Raw genomic sequence first — 20,875 nt, forward strand, 5'->3', positions numbered from 1 at the left:
AGCTTTCCCAGGCTCATCTGTGAGATCAAGGGCAACTTGGATCCATAAAATGTACCCATATTTATTTGCAAAGCAATACTGCACTTACATTTTTTCTAGATTTATACCCAACTGAAAAACGTCACTCTGTAAAGTGATAAATCTACCTCTTTGGGACAGTTCATCCTTGGCATTTTGGGAAATTGTGTCACAGAAAATAATATATTTCAATAGTAAGAGTGTTTCTCTGTTTTCACAGGCTTCCTAGTGTCACAGACACCTCAGATGGTGGTATATGCTAGCTATTTACCTCTTCATGTGACTGAAAAGAAGATTACATTGCTTGGGCAAATGGTAAGGTCTTAATTTTCTCAGATGATAAATAAACTATCTTAGTATGTTTTGTAAAGCTACAGATTCAGGTATAAAGAGGTCAATATTCAAAAGGTTTGTCTAGAAAATTTTTGATGTTTCTGTAGCTAAACAAAACTCAGTGGTTGAAATTTTAGACCCCTTCTCCTAATTCATCAGCTAGATGTTGTCTGGACCAGTTGTTGGCTACACAGAATTTACCTGGCTATAAAGAGGTGGAGCTAGGGGGTTCTGTTGGGGTGTGGTTATTATTTATTTAGTTTTGTTCACACCTTTTTTCAGTAGTAGCTCAAGGTGAGTTACATTCAGGTAACCAGGTTAAATTGCAGTTTACTCAGGTTGACCAACTAAGCTATTCTAATGTTATTGGATAACTAAAATAAGTAAGGTAATTTACTATAGGCTCATTTTCAAAGCACTTAGACTTACAAAGTTACGTGGAGGGGCATTTTCGCTATGACATCTAAGTCTGACTTTGGATGTTTTGCAAAAAAACGTACAAAATCTGAATAGGAAAGAAGGTCCCTTTCAAAAAAGAAAAACATTTATTATTTTTTTAATACTTTTTTGAAAAATATTTTGTGATTGGGACATTTTGTTTTTTGGTCCATTTTCGAAAAAAAAAAAAAAAAAAAGTCCAAGTGCAAAATGCACAAAATCAAGCCATTAGGATGTAGGAGGAGCCAGCATTTTTAGTAGACTGTTCCCCCTGACATCTCAGGAAAGCAGTAGGGCACCCTAGGGGGCACTGCAGTGGAGTTCATAAAATGCTCTCAGATACACATCTCACCATTGCTCCCTTACCTTGTCTGCTGAGCTTCTCAAAACCCACTATCCCCAACTGTAGACCACTACTGTAGCCCTTACGGGTGAAGGGGCACCTATATGTGGCTACAGTGGGTTTCCGGTGAGTTTTGGAGGGCTTACAGTGTAATAGGTAGGGGACGGTATGGGCTTGGGTCCACCTGTCTGCAGTGCACTGCACCCACCACTAGACTACTCCAGGGTCCTGCATGCTGTTCTAATGGACCAGAGTATAACATCTGAGGCTGAAAAGTAATGTTTTTAAACACATGTTTTGGGGGTACTACATTTTTTGAAGGTATGAATAAAAACATGGATAAAGGTGATCGAGTTGATGTGGCATATCTGGATCATCAGAAATTATTTAACACAGTACCTCATGAAAGTCTATCTCTCTTTTTTTTTTTAATGGCTGTTTGCTAGATGTTTTTGTACTCTGTATGTTTATCTTTTTGGTCCATTTTTGAAAAAAAAAAAAAATACAAGTGAAAAACGCACAAAATCAAGCCATTGGGATGTAGGAGGATTTAGCATTCTTAGTAGACTGGCCACAAAGACATCCCAGGAGAGCAATGGGGCATCCTAGTGGGCACTACAGTGGACTTCAAATAAATTCTACCAGGTACACATCTCAACGTTTCTCCCTTATCTTGTCTGCTGAGCTACCCTAAACCCACTACCATCAACTGTACACTACCATAGCCCTTATGGGTGAAGGGGCACCTATATGTGGGTACAGTGGGTTTCTGGTGAGTTTTGGAGGGCTCTCGGTTTCTACCACAAGTGTAACACGTAGGGGGAGGTATGGGCCTGAGTCCACCTGTTCAGTAGCACTCTCGACTAGACAAACTACTCCAGGGACCTGCAATTTGTTCTAATGGACCTGAGTATAATATCTGAGGCTGGCAAGTAATGATTTTAATCACATTTGTTGGGGATGGGAGGGGGTTAGTGACCACTGGGGAGAGTAAGGGGAGGTCATCCCTGATTTCTTCCAGTGGTCATCTGGTCATTTAGGGCAACTTTGTGCGCCTTATAAAAACAGGTCTAGCTCAAAATGTCTTAGTTTTAGTCGTGGAAGGTTTTGTTTTGTTCCATTATGGCTGAAAAACGTAAAAATGTTAGCAACGCTCAGATCCCGCCTTTACATGCTCCTGACACACACCCTTGTGACTTGAATGCACTTTTGACAGACTTCATAGAAAAACGTCCAAATGCAGATTTATGCCACTTTTTGGACGTTTTTCTCTTTTGAAAATGAGCTCCGTGGAGGGGCATAATCGAACGCGAACGCCTATCTCCATGGGCGTCTATGTCCGAAAACGGGTACGTGAAGAGGCGGGACAGACCGTATTTTCGAAAATATGGATGTTTTTGAGCTGGGCATTTGGTTTTTTTTGCGATAATGGAAACTAAACATGCCCAGCTCAAAAACCTCCTAATCCGAGCCATTTGGTCGTGGGAGGGGCCAGGATTCGTAGTACACTGGCCCCCCTGACATGCCAGGACATCAACTGGGCACCCTAGAGGTCAGTGCGGTGGACTTCAGACAACGCTCCCACATGCATAGCTCCCTTACCATGGGTGCTGAGCACCCAACCCCCCTCCCCCAAAACCCACTACCCACAAATGTACAACACTACCATAGCTCTTAGGGGTGAAGGAGGCACCTACATGTGGGTACAGTGGGTTTTGGAGACCTCCCATTTAGCAGCACAAGTGTTACAGGTAGGGGGGGGGATGGGCCTGGGTCCACCTGGCTGAAGTGCACTGCGGTACCTACCAAAAGTGCTCCAGGGACCTGCATACACGCAGGCCTCTAGGACTTGTTGCTGCTATATAACATTGGCACACCAGTTCACACCTACTACTACTACTATTACTACTATTTAGCATTTCTATAGCGCTACAAGGCATACGCAGCGCTGTACAAACATAGAAGAAAGACAGTCCTTTATTGGAATAATCACGTTTACTCACAGTTAACTGCAGATCAGAGGTTGTGCCCCACTGGCAACGAGTCTCCCTTGTACTGAGATGAGCAGTAGGTCAGAGCTGGCAGAATGCTGTACAATGCCCTCTTTCAGCCACATTCAAGGTAAGAACTAAGTTCTGTAACGTGGCTAACACGTGAAAGGGATCTAAAACTGGCTTACAAAAATGGCCACTACCTCATGGACTACCGGAAACAAAACAGGGCACACTCTGACCCAGTAAGCAGGGGGAAAAGCACCATGGGAGTAGAGCCTACCAACTACCAACATCGTGAGCATTTGCCACAAGCCAGTGGAATCACGGAGCCCAATACCCTACACTCACCACAATGCATTGCTGATGTGACTCTGCAGTGCGCATAAGAGAAAAGGTGTCACACTCACCCAAGAGCCACATCAGAACCAGGGAAAGGCTGTCAGAGGATAGAACACATTCTGCTGTCAAGGAGGTGGGTACGGCATTTGAGGCTGGCATAGAGGCTGGAAAAAAAGTTTGTAAAGTGGGTTTTTTTTGGTGGGAGGGGGTTAGTGACCAATGGGGGAGTCCGGGGAGGTCATCCCCGATTCCCTCCAGTGGTCATCTGGTCAGTTGGGGCACTTTTTTGGGACTTGTTCGTGAAGAAAAAGGGTCCAAAAAAAGTGACCCAAAATCGCGGTAAAATGCCTTTTTTTCCGATTATCAGCTAAAGACGCCCATCTCTCCTCGGCCGATAACCACGCCCCAGTTCCGCCTTCACCACGCCTCCAACAGGCCCGTCAACTTTACCCGTTTCCGCGAAAGATTGCAGTTGGAAACACCCAAAATTGGCTTTCGATTATACCGATTTGGGCGCCCACGGGAGAAAGACGCCCATCTCCCCATTTGGGTCGCAATATAGGCGTTTTTCTCTTTCGATTATAAGCAGGATTGTAACCTATGGAACTTTGTAAGTGTATGTGTTTTGAAAATATGCCTCTAAGCATACCTCGATAGTCCTGATTCCCAAACTTCTGATGTTGAGAAGTGGAATCCACCAGATAAAGTAAAGCACAATTGGTATCACTTCGCTTTATTCATATATTCAGCACGCTATTCGTTAGAATAGCGCCGTGAATATACATGTAAGTGGCAACCAGGTTGCTGCTTCAACATATAAGTTAGGTCTGCTACTTTGCTGGCCTAATTTACATGTATAATTTATCCAGAGAATGACTGAATATTTTAGCCTTCTGGATAGCATTTTTGCAAGTCCCTACCTGTCCTACCTATCCTACCTAAAACTACACCTTCTTTTTCCTACAGATAAATGCCAGTGCTACTTTACCTATAATTATGCCTATTTCTCCTATAGATAAATGGCAGTTCATGCAGATGTATATGATAGCATGTATTCTTAAATGCACATTTAATAAAAGGATTTTAATATCAGGTTCAAAATAAATATTTATAAAATGTGAGGGTGCTCTATTTCTATCCTTTTTATATGAATAGCATCAGGCTGCAGTCATATTTTTGGGTTTATATGATTTGAAAATGTATGGAAAGAGAGATTATTTGTCTACTGGCTTGCATGTTTTTAAAGTACATGAGGAAGCTTCCTATTACCTATTTAACTTTCATTCTGTGAAATTCTGTATGTATGCTGATGATATGTTGCTGGGTTTGCCCTCAGAACTTTTTCTCTTCTAACTTATGCTCTCGTCACAAAAATGAATTCTCTGTCCCTCTAAAACAACAGCCCTTTAGGTTTCTGGACATCTCTCTCAGCTTTCTGTCACACCCTTTCTAAGGGGCTCTCCAATAATGTTGGTTGACTCTATCTTGCTGTGTTTCTCAGTTCTCAGTTGCCCTTTATGGCTCATATTTCCTCAACTGTCAAATCTTGTTTATTCTCACTATGGCTTATCCATTCTCTCCATCACTACAATGCTCTATGCAATTGTCACATCCCATCTTGACTACTGTAATACCTTCTATGGGCTCCTGCTATCTTTGTTAAAGAGACTAAAACCAGTTCAAAATACTGTTTTCAGATTTCTGGCTTGGGCCCATCATTTTGACTACGTTTCTCCTCTTTTGGTACAGCACCATTGGCTTCCTATCCAGTTTTGCATCCAACATAAAATTTTAAGCATTGCCCATAAGGTTCTATATTTGGGTGCACCTGCTTATCTGTATTATTTTATTACACCTTATGTCCCTTCCTGGAAGCTTTGGTGATCCTACTCTAATCGTCTATCTATTCCACCTCTCTTTTGCTTCCATTTTGAATCCACAAGACACTCTGCATTCTTCTGCCATGACCCACCCCTCTGGAATGCATTACCTCATGACATCAGATCTGAGCAATCTTATTTGAAGTTCTGTTCTGTTTTAAAATTACATTTATTTTCTCTTGCTTTCACCTCTAGTTGCTAGCTTATTGGCCCAATGGCCGGTTCGGTGGAAGAATAGTAGGTGGGGTATGGGGTGTCTTTTTTGCCTTTTTTTTCTCTGTCTTGTCATTTGATTTTGGAGTTTCTTTCCCTCTTTGCTTTATGCTACTATTTTAAACCACTTTGGTTTCCTTTTAAGAAAGGTGATATATTAAGCCTCTTTTAAAACATTAAACACATATCCGCCTGTTATTCAGTGCTATTTAACCAGCCAGGACCAACTCCTGTTTAATTAAATAGTGCTTAGCCGGTTATCTGCAAATATTCAGTACATCTCTGGCTAAGTTTGGCAGTCAAGTTGGGCCGCCGAAATAGGAGGCATATTTTTGGCCAGTTTAAACTTAATTGGACAGCGCTTAATATCAACTTGGCTGGTTACATCAGTACATAAGTAATGCCACACTGGGAAAAGACCAAAGGTCCATCGAGCCCAGCATCCTGTCCACGACAGCGGCCAATCCAGGCCAAGGGCACCTGGCAAGCTTCCCAAACGTACAAACATTCTATACATGTTATTCCTGGAATTGTGGATTTTTCCCAAGTCCATTTAGTAGTGGTTTATGGATTTGTCCTTTAGGAAACCGTCTAATCCCTTTTTAAACTCTGCTAAGCTAACCGCCTTCACCACGTTCTCCGGCAACGAATTCCAGAGTTTAATTACGCGTTGGGTGAAGAAACATTTTCTCCGATTTGTTTTAAATTTACTACACTGTAGTTTTATTGCATGCCCCCTAGTCCTAGTATTTTTGGAAAGCGTGAAACCAGCCAAAAAGAAACTGAATATTCAATGCCAGTCACCAGAAATGGCCCAACATTGAATATCTGGGCTCAGAGCTGACCGCAGGAGGCAGCTGGCAGCCCGTCTAACTCCCATGGTTTGAATATCAGCCCCCATATGTTTTTATACATACATAGGTGAAAAATTAAGCAGACAACTGGAATGCATGAGGTTACTTGCATAGAGCACTAGTTTATATTTATATTTAATAAAATTTTGATATACTGTTTATCTTTGTGAGAACAATGGCCTACAGTAATATCAGTAAACAAAATACAATAAGAAAAGGAACTCCATAAAATATGACAGGGAACAGCTAGTACATGCACACAAAGAATAACATACGCAGTGATGAAGCACAGCCAACCATGAATTCAGCCAGTGTTTTCCAAGTATGCTAGTAAATACCACCTCCCCTTCCCACTAGATATCAATCAAATGCTTGTTTAAAAAAATAAGTTTTCAGTAAAACTCTAAACTTTTTAGGATTTGGTAGAGCGCAAATCACTTTTGGAAACCATTTCCAGAACATGGGTACAAAACTAGAAAATTTTTTTTCCCCGAGTAGAATCCCAGTGCGCTCTAGAAAAGTGAGGTATAACCATTCTATGATCTGAAGTGATCTAAGTGTCCTAGTAGATGTGTTTGCAATGGTCATAGAACTCAGGTAACCTGGTTGCTGTTTATAGTGTGGTTTATGGGCAAAACTAAGGATTTAAAACTTAATTCAATAAAGAATAGGCAACCAATGAATGTGTTTAAAAAGGGAAATGATATGGTCAAATTTTCGCTCATTTCCCAAGACTTTATTGCTGAGTTTTTTAACATTTATAAAAGTTTAAGATTACTGTTTGGCAAACCAGCATAAACAATATTCCCATAGTCAAAACGTGAAATCAAGAAGGCATGCAATAAAATATGTTTAAAATCATTTTTATTGATCCATGATAAAATGAATAAAAGATACAAACGTTACTTAAATAGTTGGAACAATCACTTCAAATACACAAATTTTCAGAAAAGCACCCTCATCTCCCCCTTCCCAAACCCCCCTCCCCCACACTTGGTAAGAAACCAGGTACCAACACGAAGTATAGCAATAGAAAAAGCCGCACTCTTATATTCAAAAGACAATTATGCGCTCTGGGGTTCAAAGTCTGCAAAACATTTTCCCAGGTCTTTTGGAATTGGCGGCCCACAGGTTCCTCAAGATTGCGAATTCCCTGGCACTCCACTCTCATTTGGGTAATAAGCAAACAGCATTACAAAATCGACTTCAAGCCAAACAGCAGTTCTGTGTTGGAAAGCGTTTGAAGCCTGGAGGCACTGGGCCCATACAGACATATTGTCCAAAGAGGATTAAAGATTCACATCTCACAGTGCAGCTCCAATAGGTTTACAGAGCTTACAATATCTCTCCCCAAACCTGGACAATGGGAACACAATGCCAAAACATATGCCCCAAGGTCCCTTAACAACAGACCCGCTTGATATTCCCTGTGAGGAGCACAAACATATTGCTTGGCTAAATTGAGTATAAAACGGTTCAGCTGCTCCACCGTAAGAGTGCAAGAGAGGTCCTGGGACCATTTTCCAGCCAAGGCTGTATAATTGAGATTTATTTTTATTTTTGTTACATTTGTATCCCGCACTTTCCCACTCATGGCAGGCTCAATGTGGCTTGCATGGGGCAATGATCTGGGGTAGTGTCCTTTAAGTGTCGATGATGAAATTTTAGGGGTTCAGCCAACTGTGATCCAGTAGCGTAGCCAGCGATTAATTTTTGGGTGGGCCTGGAGGTGGACTGGGTGGGCACAGACCTCTTTCCTCTCCACCGTCCACCCCCCGCCCGCCCGCCGCCGCCACCGCCACCACATTTTGTGTCCGCCCGCGACAGCCCCCTGCACTGACCTGAAGCGCGTTTTCCCTCCAATCCAGCACCGGCGATCATAGCCAGCCTTCTACCACGTCCAGCGCGCGTCGTCGGAGCTTCTTCTCAGGCATGTCCCGCCTACTCTGCAACTTCCTGCTGGATGTGGTAGAAGGCTGGCTATGATTGCCGGTGCTGGATTGGAGGGAGAACGCGCTTCAGGTCAGTGCAGGGGGCTGTCGCGGGCGGGACGGGCCTGTAGCAAAAGTGGGTGGGCCTGGGCCAATCCAGGCCCACCCGTGGCTACGCCCCTGCTGTGATCATAAGGTATATGCCTCTGATAAAGTTTCTTGAACATCTTCAGTAAGATCTGCCCATTGCAGGGAGGAAAGATAGTGACGTTGTTGCAAATAATAGGCAAAAAAATGGGTAGTGGAGAAAGAAAACTCTCATAAATTCTCAAATGGTTTCAACTTCCCCTCCTCAGTAGCTGCTTGCCACAAGATACACTAGTCCTCATTCTGCCCAGTGGATGAACACACTGGGCCGCTGGATTGTTGCAAAGGGACAAATACAAGGTAACTTTAGCAGAGAAATGATACCGGCGACACATCCATCTCCACAGCTCTCTAGCAGATCGCAGAAATGGATATCATGCCAAGGCCCCTGGAGGCAGTTTTCCAGAAGTGTGTAAAATCTGATTGAAATGCACTCCCGTTCCCCTGTACCATCCATTTTGTCGCATGCTGCTGGCCACCATTAAATACCTAATACTGAGTAATCCCTGGCCACCATGGGCCTTAGGAATCTGGATCAGAGCTAGAGGCATGCAAGGTCTCTTACCTAACCACAAATAATTCTGCACCAACAGTGTCAGCTCATGCTCTTCTCCGAGGACAAGCAGGCTGCTTGTTCTCACGACTGGGTGACGTCCGCGGCAGCCCCCACCAACCGGAAAGAAGCTTCGCGGGACGGTCGGCACGCAGGGCACGCCCACCGCGCATGCGCGGCCGTCTTCCCGCCCGTGCGCGACCGCTCCCGCCAGTTCCTTTTTTTCCGCGCCTGGAGAGAGTCGTGTTTTGCGCTCTCTCTGTTCAGCCGCCGGATCGTTCGATCGCGTATACGCTGATCGTGTTTTTTTCTAACTTTGTTTATCGGCTTTAGTTACCGCCCGGTTTCCTTTTAAAAAAAAAAAAAAAAAGAAACCCTGCGCGTGTGGGACACGCGCTCCCTTTTTTCCCTCGCTTCCAGCGGGGACGCCACATTGCGGCCTAGTGGCCGCTCGGTCGTTTGTTTTTCGTGGTGTGATTTTAGCCACCATTGACGACTTTGACTTCGCCGACGCGATTTTTCCGTCGATGTCCTCGAAGGTCCCGAGTGGATTTAAAAAGTGTGGTCGCTGCGGCCGGCCGATCTCGCAGACCGACACCCACGCTTGGTGCCTCCAGTGCCTCGGGCCGGAGCACAATCTCAAGTCGTGTTCTTTGTGTCTCGGTCTCCGGAAACGGACCCAGGTTGCGAGGCAAGTTCTGCGGGACCGTCTTTTTGGAACTTGCGCCGGCCCCTCGACGTCGACCTCGAAGGCATCGGTATCGACGCCCGGCCCTTCGGTACCGGTATCGATGCCCGAGACATCGGCACCGATGGCAGCGACCCCAGGAGAACAGGTCCCGTCGGCCCGCCGGTCTTCCGGTGAGAGTGGGGGTGAGAGGCCGCGTGGGCAGTCGGCCCCGGTCACGCCCTCAGCTCGTGGGCCGCGGGACCGAACCCTGTCTGACCCGGTACCTCGAGACCGAGGGGGATCGACCTCCTCCTCCTCCATGCCCTCCGGCGCCGGTGACGTGCATCGGAAGAAAGACAAGAAGCGTCGTCACCGGTCGCCTTCGGTGCATCCCGATGTCGGAGAGGAGACGACGCCGAAGCGTCATCGTCGTGAGGAGAGGTCTCCGTCGGTTGTGGAGGTACCGACGCGTCGGGGTTCCGGCACCTCGGTGCCGTCTCCTGGCCCCCAGCAGCTTCCGGCACCGACACCCTTACCGGCCCCACCGCCTTTCCCGGCAGCGGGCCTGGACGAGTGCCTCAGAGCCATCCTTCCGGGGATCCTGGAAGGGCTGATGCGCCAGGCTGTGCCGGCGCCGGGGGTGCTTGCGCCCTCGGCGCCGATGACTGTGGCGCCGGTGAGCTCTAGCCCGGCGCCGGGGCTGTCGACACCGCCGCCGCTTGCGGTGCCGGTCTCGACCGCCACGCAGGTGGAGTCCCCGTCGACGTCGATGGAGGGAGCTCCGTCCCCGCCGGCGCGGGAGTCCACCGCTCGACGACACCGAGACCTCGGTGCCTCGACGTCGAGCCGGGCCCGGTACAGGACTCAGCTACATGAGCTAATGTCCGATACCGAGGATGAGGACTCGTGGGGGGAAGAGGAGGACCCTAGATATTTCTCCTCAGAGGAGTCTACGGGCCTTCCCTCGGACCCCACGCCTTCACCGGAGAGGAAGCTCTCACCTCCTGAGAGTCTCTCCTTTGCCTCCTTTGTGCGGGATATGTCTATCAGCATTCCCTTCCCCGTGGTCTCTGTGGAAGAGCCGAGGGCCGAGATGCTCGAGGTCCTCGACTATCCATCACCACCTAGAGAGTCCTCCACGGTGCCGCTGCACAATGTCCTGAAGGAGACGCTGCTCCGGAACTGGGTGCGACCATTAACTAACCCCACCATTCCCAAGAAAGCAGAGTCCCAGTACAGGATCCACTCTGACCCAGAGCTCATGCGGCCCCAATTGCCCCATGACTCAGCGGTCGTGGATTCTGCTCTCAAGAGGGCACGGAGTTCGAGGGATACCGCCTCGGCGCCCCCGGGGCGGGAGTCTCGCACTCTGGACTCGTTTGGGAGGAAGGCCTACCAATCCTCCATGCTCGTGACCCGCATCCAGTCATACCTGCTCTATATGAGCATTCACATGCGGACCTATGTGCAACAACTGGCGGACCTGGTCGAGAAGCTCCCGCCGGAGCAGTCCAGGCCTTATCAGGAGGTGGTCAGGCAGCTGAAGGCGTGCAGAAAGTTCCTGTCCAGGGGTATTTTTGACACCTGTGACGTGGCATCTCGTGCTGCGGCCCAAGGTATAGTGATGCGCAGGCTCTCATGGCTGCGTGCCTCTGACCTGGACAACCGCACCCAGCAGAGACTGGCTGACGTCCCTTGCCGGGGGGATAACATTTTCGGTGAGAAGGTCGAGCAGATGGTGGACCAACTGCATCAGCGGGAAACCGCTCTCGACAAGCTCTCCCACCGGGCGCCTTCAGCATCCACCTCCACAGGTGGACGTTTTTCCCGGGCCCGGCAGGCTGCACCCTATTCTTTTGCGAAGCGTAGGTACAACCAGCCGGCCCGAAGGCCTCGTCAGGCACAGGGACAGCCCCAGCGCGCTCGTTCTCGTCAACAGCGTGCGCCTAAGCAGCCCCCTGCGCCTCCACAGCAAAAGCCGGGGACGGGCTTTTGACTGGATCCACGGGAACATAGCCGCCCTCAAAGTGTCCGTACCGGACGATCTGCCGGTCGGAGGGAGGTTAAAATTCTTTCACCAAAGGTGGCCTCTCATAACCTCCGACCAGTGGGTTCTCCAAATAGTGCGGTGCGGATACGCCCTGAATTTGGCCTCCCTGCCTCCAAATTGTCCCCCGGGAGCTCAGTCTTTCAGCTCCCTTCACAAGCAGGTACTTGCAGAGGAACTCTCCGCCCTTCTCAGCGCCAATGCGGTCGAGCCCGTACCACCTGGGCAGGAAGGGCAGGGATTCTATTCCAGGTACTTCCTTGTGGAAAAGAAAACAGGGGGGATGCGTCCCATCCTAGACCTGAGAGGCCTGAACAAATTCCTGGTCAAAGAAAAGTTCAGGATGCTTTCCTTGGGCACCCTTCTGCCAATGATTCAGAAAAACGATTGGCTATGTTCCCTGGATTTAAAGGACGCATATACTCACATACCGATACTGCCAGCTCACAGACAGTATCTCAGATTCCGCCTGGGCGCACGGCACTTTCAGTATTGTGTGCTGCCCTTTGGGCTCGCCTCTGCCCCACGAGTGTTTACCAAGTGCCTCGTGGTGGTAGCGGCCTACCTACGCAAGCTGGGAGTGCACGTGTTCCCATATCTCGACGATTGGCTGGTCAAGAACACCTCGGAGGCAGGAGCCCTCCGGTCCATGCAGTGCACTATTCAACTTCTGGAGCTGCTGGGGTTTGTGATAAATTACCTAAAGTCCCATCTCCAGCCATCCCAGTCTCTGGAATTCATAGGAGCGCTGCTGAATACCCAGACGGCTCAGGCCTACCTTCCCGAAGCGCGGGCCACCAATCTCCTGGCCCTGGCTTCGCAGACCAGAGCGTCTCAGCAGGTCACAGCTCGGCAGATGTTGAGACTTCTGGGTCATATGGCCTCCACAGTTCATGTGACTCCCATGGCTCGTCTTCACATGAGATCTGCTCAATGGACCCTAGCTTCCCAGTGGTTCCAAGCCACCGGGAATCTAGAAGATGTCATCCGCCTCTCCACCAGTTGCCGCACTTCACTGCTCTGGTGGACCATCCGGACCAATTTGACCCTGGGACGTCCATTCCAAATTCCGCAGCCCTCGAAAGTGCTGACGACGGATGCATCTCGCCTGGGGTGGGGAGCTCACGTCGATGGGCTTCACACCCAGGGTCTGTGGTCCCTCCAGGAAAAGGATCTACAGATCAACCTCCTGGAGCTCCGAGCGATCTGGAACGCACTGAAGGCTTTCAGAGATCGGCTGTCCTATCAAATTATCCAAATTCGGACAGACAATCAGGTTGCAATGTATTACGTCAACAAGCAGGGGGGCACCGGATCTCGCCCCCTGTGTCAGGAAGCCGTCGGGATGTGGCGTTGGGCGTGCCGGTTCGGCATGCTCCTCCAAGCCACATACCTGGCAGGCGTAAACAACAGTCTGGCCGACAGACTGAGCAGAGTCATGCAACCGCACGAGTGGTCGCTCCATTCCAGAGTGGTACGCAAGATCTTCCGAGAGTGGGGCACCCCCTCGGTGGATCTTTTCGCCTCTCAGACCAACCACAAGCTGCCTCTGTTCTGTTCCAGACTTCAGACACACGGCAGGCTAGCGTCAGATGCCTTTCTCCTTCATTGGGGGACCGGCCTCCTGTATGCTTATCCTCCCATACCTTTGGTGGGGAAGACCTTACTGAAGCTCAAGCAAGACCGCGGCACCATGATTCTGATAGCGCCCTTTTGGCCCCGTCAGATCTGGTTCCCTCTTCTTCTGGAGTTGTCCTCAGAAGAACCGTGGAGATTGGAGTGTTTTCCGACTCTCATTTCGCAGAACAACGGAGCGTTGCTGCACCCCAACCTTCAATCCCTGGCTCTCACGGCCTGGATGTTGAGGGCGTAGACTTCGCTGCGTTGGGTCTGTCTGAGGGTGTCTCCCGGGTCTTGCTTGCCTCTAGGAAGGATTCCACTAAAAAGAGTTACTTTTTCAAGTGGAGGAGGTTTGTCGTTTGGTGTGAGAGCAAGGCCCTAGAACCTCGTTCTTGCCCTGCACAGAACCTGCTTGAATACCTTCTGCACTTATCAGAGTCTGGCCTCAAGACCAACTCAGTAAGGAATCACCTTAGTGCGATTAGTGCTTACCATTATCGTGTGGAAGGTAAAGCCATCTCTGGAGAGCCTTTAGTCGTTCGATTCATGAGAGGCTTGCTTTTGTCAAAGCCCCCTATCAAGCCTCCTACTGTGTCATGGGATCTCAACGTCGTCCTCACCCAGCTGATGAAACCTCCTTTTGAGCCACTGAATACCTGCCATCTGAAGTACTTGACCTGGAAGGTCATTTTCTTGGTGGCAGTTACTTCAGCTCGTAGGGTCAGTGAGCTTCAAGCCCTAGTAGCTCATGCTCCATATACCAAATTTCATCACAACAGAGTAGTGCTCCGCACCCACCCAAAGTTCCTGCCGAAGGTGGTGTCGGAGTTCCATCTTAACCAGTCAATTGTCTTGCCAACATTCTTCCCCAGGCCGCATACCCGCCCTGCTGAACGTCAGTTGCACACATTGGACTGCAAGAGAGCATTGGCCTTCTACTTGGAGCGGACACAGCCCAACAGACAGTCCGCCCAATTGTTTATTTCTTTCGACCCTAACAGGCTAGGGGTCGCTGTCGGGAAACGCACCATCTCTAATTGGCTAGCAGATTGCATTTCCTTCACTTACGCCCAGGCTGGGCTGACTCTTGAGGGTCATGTCACGGCTCATAGTGTTAGAGCCATGGCAGCGTCAGTGGCCCACTTGAAGTCAGCCACCATTGAAGAGATTTGCAAGGCTGCGACGTGGTCATCTGTCCACACATTCACATCACATTACTGCCTCCAGCAGGATACCCGACGCGACAGTCGGTTCGGGCAGTCGGTGCTGCAGAATCTGTTTGGGGTGTAAATCCAACTCCACCCTCCAGGACCCGAATTTATTCTGGTCAGGCTGCACTCTCAGTTAGTTGTTCTTCGTAGGTCAATTTCTGTTGTTTCCTCGCCGTTGCGAGGTTCCATTGACCTGGGTTCTTGTTTTGAGTGAGCCTGAGAGCTAGGGATACCCCAGTCGTGAGAACAAGCAGCCTGCTTGTCCTCGGAGAAAGGGTATGATACATACCTGTAGCAGGTGTTCTCCGAGGACAGCAGGCTGATTGTTCTCACCTACCCTCCCTCCTCCCCTTTGGAGTTGTGTGTTTCATCTTTTGCTAGTCATTCAACTGGCGGGAGCGGTCGCGCACGGGCGGGAAGACGGCCGCGCATGCGCGGTGGGCGTGCCCTGCGTGCCGACCGTCCCGCGAAGCTTCTTTCCGGTTGGTGGGGGCTGCCGCGGACGTCACCCAGTCATGAGAACAATCAGCCTGCTGTCCTCGGAGAACACCTGCTACAGGTATGTATCATACCCTTTCCTGTCGCTGGAGAAAGAGGGGGAGCATTTGAAATATGTACAGCCACCGAGGGGCTAAAATCATATTAAACAGATGTATACAGCCCCAGAAAGACAAGGGGTAAGTCTTCTAGAGGTGCAACTCCAACTGGGTATACTCAAGAAGGGGCTGAACATTTATGAGATACAGAGTTGATAAATCCAAAGGTAAAGTTATTCCCAAATAAGTAAGTGCAGTTTCCTCCCAAGTAAACGGGAAGGGTCCCTCACAATGTGTGTGAACTGCTAATGTCATAGGAAGCGCCTTAGACAGTCAAATTGAGTGAAAAACCAGAGAAGCTCCCAAAATGTTTTATTACATGTAGCAAATGGGGAACACAGCCTGGGGAATGGTTAAGAATACCAATACATCATCTGCATATGCTAAGGCTTTAATGAGGTGCCCACCAAGTTGCAGTTCCGGCTAAGATCCTGAGACTGGCTCGAGTTGCAGTTCCGGCCAAGATGCTGAGTCCGGATCGAGCTGCAGTTCCGGCCAAGATGCTGAGTCTGGATCGAGTTGCAGTTCTGGCCAAGATGCTGAGTCCGGATCGAGTTGCAGTTCCGGCCCAGATGCAGAGTCTGGCTCGAGCTGCAGTTCCGGCCAAGATGCTGAGTCCGGATCGAGCTGCAGTTCCGGCCAAGATGCTGAGTCCGGATCGAGTTCCAGTTCCGGCCCAGATGCTGAGTCCAAGCCGAGTTCCAGTTCCAGCCCAGATGCTGAGTCCAAGCCAAGTTCCAGTTCTAGCCGAGATGATGTTGAGTCCACTCCAAGTTTGAGTTGCAGCCAAGATGATGCTGAGCCCACTCCGAGTTTGAGTTCCAGCCAAGATGATGCTGAGTCCACTCCGAGGTCCAGTTCTAGCCGAGATGCTGAGTCTACTCTGAGTTCCAGTTCCAGCCCAGATGCTGAGTCCACTCCGAGTTCCAGTCCCAGCTGAGATGCTGAATCCACTCCGGGTCCCAGTCCCGGTTCGGTTCCTGAGTCCAGTCCAAGTTCCAGTCCTGATTCAAGTCCCAGTTCAAGTCCTGATGCCAGCCCAAGTTCCAGTTCGAGTTCAAGTCCTGATGCCAGCCCGAGTTCCAGTTCGAGTTCAAATCCTGATGCCAGTCTGAGTTCCAGTCCGGACTCCAGTCCCAAGTCCAGTCCGGGTCCCAGCCCCGGTTCGGTTCCTGAATCCACTCCGGTTCCCAGTCCAGCTACCTATGGTCACGTGTTGAACCCATCAGTAGGTTCTACCATTGTTACCCTTGGAAACCTGAAAGCTCCCGTAGGGACACGGGAGCCTTGAGGGGGAGGTACTGTCACGGTTGTGGTCGTGACCCCTCTCAGACTCACCTTATTTCTGGCGGTCAGCTTCTGAGCTGGCTTCTGTCTGTTCTTCCTGAGTTAGCTCTGTCTCTGTGTGCTGGCTGCTTCCAGCATGGCTCTAATTACTCCACTATACTGCACCTGTGTGTGTTAAGCCTCTCTGTGCTTCAGTATGCTTTCTGTCTGTGTCCTGGAGTTGTGACATCATCAGTCAGGGCCTTGATAAGGAACTGGTGTTCTTCTATTCAGTGCCTTTGCATCGTCTAAGGTCTGCAGGTCAATTTGTATGCCGTTTGCATTTCTGCCTTGCCTTGCTTTGTTTCCAGTTGGTGTGCCAGTGGCACTTCTGTTTGTTCTCGTCTAAAGTTCTGTTGTGTGTTTTATGTGACCTTGTGGCTGCCTGCTAGGCTTCTAGTTTCCTGCCTTGTTCTGTTGTTTGTTTTTCTTGAATTCTGCCTCCATCTTGCCCTTTACCTTTTGCTTTGGTCCTTGTTCTGTCTGAGAACCCTGAACCCTTTGTGCTTAGCGCTTCAGCCTTGTTCTTACCTGGGTGCCTGTGGGCACCTTGGTCTTGATTCCAACCCTGTCTGCTTTTGGCTTCCTTTCCCTCCTGTCTGAGAACCCTAATCCTGAACCCTGTTTCAGTCAAGCTTGTTTCTGTATTCTATACTCTGTCTGAGTCTCCTGAATCCAGAAATCCAGAACCCTGTTTTAGTGAAGCTTGTTTAGAGTCCTGTGTCCGGTGGGAGAATCCTGTTGGTCCAGTCTGCCTTCAGGCTCAGTCCAGTAAGTCCTGCCGGCCACCTGCACCTGGGGGCTCAACCCCTGGGGAATGGTGGTCAAGCGCAGGTGAAGACCAGCTTCTTTGTCCTGCTTATTCCCTGCTTGTCTACTGCTGTAGTTCCAGTCCTGTGGTTCCAGTTCAGTTGTTCCAGCTTTGCCAGTCTACAGCTTCTCCTGCTTTGCTTGTTACCCAGTCCTGGTTGGGGACGGGGTCTTGCCTACTGCTGCCGCTTGTTGGCAGTTGTCCAAGGGCTCACGTGGGTCTAGTGCCCGAGTGCCTGAGACCGTGACAGGGAACTATGAGGAGTTTTGGAGGGGGAAGCTTATGGGATTATGGTGCAGTTTCTGGGCTAGTTTTGGGAATGGAGTAGTTGCAGGAGTATTATAGTTTTGGGTGTGTTACCAGTTTATGGACTGGTGGGGCAGTTCTCAGGGGTAGCTTGGTTGTGGGGCAGTTGTAGGGATAATTTGGGAGGGGGAGGCAGGGGCACCTTGTAGGGTGATAGGGTAGTTTTGGGCAGGAGACGAAGTATGTGGGACACTTATGGATCTAGTTTTGGGAGCAGATTGTCGGATGGTGGGGCAGTAGTTTTGAGGTGTAGCCAGCTTGTGGGTTGTGGAGCAGTTGCAGGGGTTGTAATGGGGAGTATGGCCAGCTTGTGGATTGTGGGGGTAGTCTTAGGAGGTACTTTTGGAGGGTGAAGGAAGCTTCTGAGGTGGTGAGAGAATTGTAGGGGTAGTTTTGGGGATTGGGAGCATGTCTGTAAGATGATGGGGCAGCTGGGGTAGTTTATGGAGTTGAAGCAGTTTGTGAGGTAGTGGGACAGTTGCAGGTAGTAGTTTGAGGGGTTGGGGCTGTTTGAGTGATGGTTGGGCAGTTGTGGGGTAGTTTTAATGGATGAGAGCAGATAGGGCGGTGATACTGTTGCGGGGGCCTAGTTTTGGTGGTGGTCAGGCCATCGCTGGGGTATTTTTTGTGGTTGGATGGAAATAGAGATGGTGGTTCAGTTGCAGGACCTACATTTGTGGTGGGGCAATTTGTGAGGTTGTGATGCAATTGCTGGGGTCTAGTTTTGGGAGTTGAAGAGGTTTGTAGGTTGAAGAAGCAGTCGTGGAGGAGGATATTGTTTGGTGTTGAGGCCAATAGTGGGAGTGGTGAGTAAATTGCAGGAGATTGTTTTGGGAGTTAGGGCTGATACTGAGGTGGAAGGGCAGTTGGAATAGCTTTGGAGGTAGTGGCGCAATTTATGGTGTGGTGGAATAGTTGCCTGGGGCTAATTTGAAGTAGGGCAGTTTTGAGTAGTGAGACAGTTTGGGAGTGAAGGGATCAAGGGGGTTGTTGGGTGTGGTGGGGCAGTTGGAGAGGATAATTTTGGAGGGTGGGAGCAATTTGTGTGGTGGAGGTAATTGCCGTAGGAGGAGATTATTTTTGGTAAGTGGGGACAGTTGTGGGAGGGATAGTTTTGAAGGGTGGGGGTCAGTAGACAATAGAGGCGAGTTAGTTTGAAACAGGAATTTCCTAACTGCTAAGTTTCACTGTGTGTAAATGTCTATGCTGCAGAAGCAATAACTGCTTCTCCATAGAAACACATAAGGGCCATTTTTTAGAAGGGTTTGCTACTTTAGAACCCCTGGTCCAGTCTGGTCTATTTTTCAATTTGATGTATATTTTCACAAATTGTTGAGAGTAAGTTTCATCTCATTTCATTCAATTCCGTTTTATAAAAAAATATTAGACTTAGTATGTGTTACACTCCTACCTTGTACTGCTGGCGGCGGCCATCTTAGGAGGATCATCTGAGAGGCAACCATCTTGGGAGGATCGTCTGAGAAGCAGCCATCTTGGAAGGCTCATCAGGGAGGCAGCCATATTGAATAGCTTCCTCATGGGCGTGCCCAATGAGATCCCTTGCCTCACAGTTAGGACCGGGATCCTCTGATGGGAGGCCTACTTAAGAGCAGGACTGCTGTGCCATCATCTTTGCTTCAGCTTCTTTCTGTTTAGAAGTCTGGTGCGTTGGATTGTGTTTCTCTCTACCTGATTGTTGGACCTGATCTTGGATTGGACCTGACCTTGCTTTGCCTAGCCGCCTGCCCTGATCTTGGATTGGACCTGACCTTGCTTTGCCTAACCGCCTGCCCTGATCTTGGATTGGACCTGACCTTGCTTTGCCTAACCGCCTGCCCTGACCTTGGATTGGACCTGACCTTGCTTTGCCTAGCCGCCTAGCCGCCTGCCCTGACCTTGGATGGGACCTGACCCTGCCCCTGCTTTGCTGACTGCCTGGTCTTGTGTAGCAGTTGCTGCTTGTCTGTTCCTGTCTCCTCTGCCTGCCACGGCCAGCGGCCATCTGACCCCATTCGGAATCGGAAGTCCTGGTGGCCACCTGAACCTGGGGGCTCAACTCCTGGGGAACGGTGGTTGCTCCCAGGTGAAGCTGGGGTTGTTCGGCTGCCCGACCGAGTGCGGCATAACTCTTCTGTACCATGCTCAGTCGGGGCACAAGGGCTCACTACCGAGGATCGCAACAGTATGTACAATATATTTTTTATATATTTTTAAATATTTTTTATATTTCTTTATGGACGTTTATATTATATAACTAGCTTTTAAATGATTCAAGAGTTGTGTCAAGTCATTTATAACAATATATTTAATAGTCTTTTTAAGATTTTATTATTCGTTTAGCCTTACTTTTAAACGTCATCTCTGTATGTAATAAAACATTTTTTGTTAATAATTTGATTAACATATGTATTTACATGTTTTTCTCTGCACAATTATACTCGTTAGACTTGTCAATGATACACCATCCTGCTTATAATCGAACGAAAAAAACGCCCAAGAGTCGACCTAAATCGGGAGATGGACGTTAATCTCACAAAAACGAGTAAATCCATATAATCGAAAGCAATGTTTCAGTGCGCCCGTGTCGCTCGTACGTGGACGTAAAAACGCCCAAATAAGAGGCGTGTCGGGGGCGTGTTAGGGGCGGTGATACGACGTGGACGGGTACAACGTATAACGAATAGCGAAATGGCTCTGGTTGAGCGGGAAGATGGGCGTAATATGATGGACCCGAAATAAAAGCGACCAGAGCAAGGGGGAAATCGTCTTTAGACCCATTAGCGTTTGTGTGTAGTTGGAGAGTGGCGATATTGTTGGTGGAAGAGCTGAAGTGGTGGTTGCAGAGAGAAAGCCGAGCGTGTTGAGTACCTGTGACGGTCGTCTGTGTGCCCTGCCTCTTTTTGTGTCTTACCCTTTCACCGTTGTTCCTTACTCCTACTCCTTTGCTCCATCGCCCCCTTCCCCTCCCCCTATCCCTCCCCATTCACTCTTCCCACGTGTATACTCTATTCCCTGACCTCCGTTTGTCTCTGTGTGCCTGTACTGTTTGGCGAGTGAGTGGCCAGAGGGCGTGGTGGCTGGAAGTGACAGATCTGTGTGTGTTGCTGTTTGTTTGACTACTAGTCCTAATACTTGCACTGGTGGTGGGGATATGGATGCACTTAATGCACTTGTGGCATGCATGCTACACGAAGAGGCCACCCACCGCAGGAGGTATTCACGGCCCCGAGTGTTTAGGCCCCGCA

The 20,875-nt window shown here is 49.1% G+C and overlaps 1 protein-coding gene across 1 annotated transcript in view; it reads left to right on the plus strand.

Annotated features, from left to right (window-relative positions):
* The window catches only part of ADGB (androglobin), a 738,031-nt gene that overhangs the window by 224,909 nt on the left and 492,247 nt on the right, over nt 1–20,875 (plus strand). Inside the window, exon 10 of the mRNA XM_030198035.1 lies at nt 239–333. Within this exon, the coding sequence (XP_030053895.1) occupies nt 239–333 (95 nt within the window). The remainder of the gene's footprint in view (nt 1–238; nt 334–20,875) is intronic.

This window comes from Microcaecilia unicolor, chromosome 3 (genome assembly GCF_901765095.1).
Source record: "Microcaecilia unicolor chromosome 3, aMicUni1.1, whole genome shotgun sequence".
Taxonomy (NCBI): domain Eukaryota; kingdom Metazoa; phylum Chordata; class Amphibia; order Gymnophiona; family Siphonopidae; genus Microcaecilia; species Microcaecilia unicolor.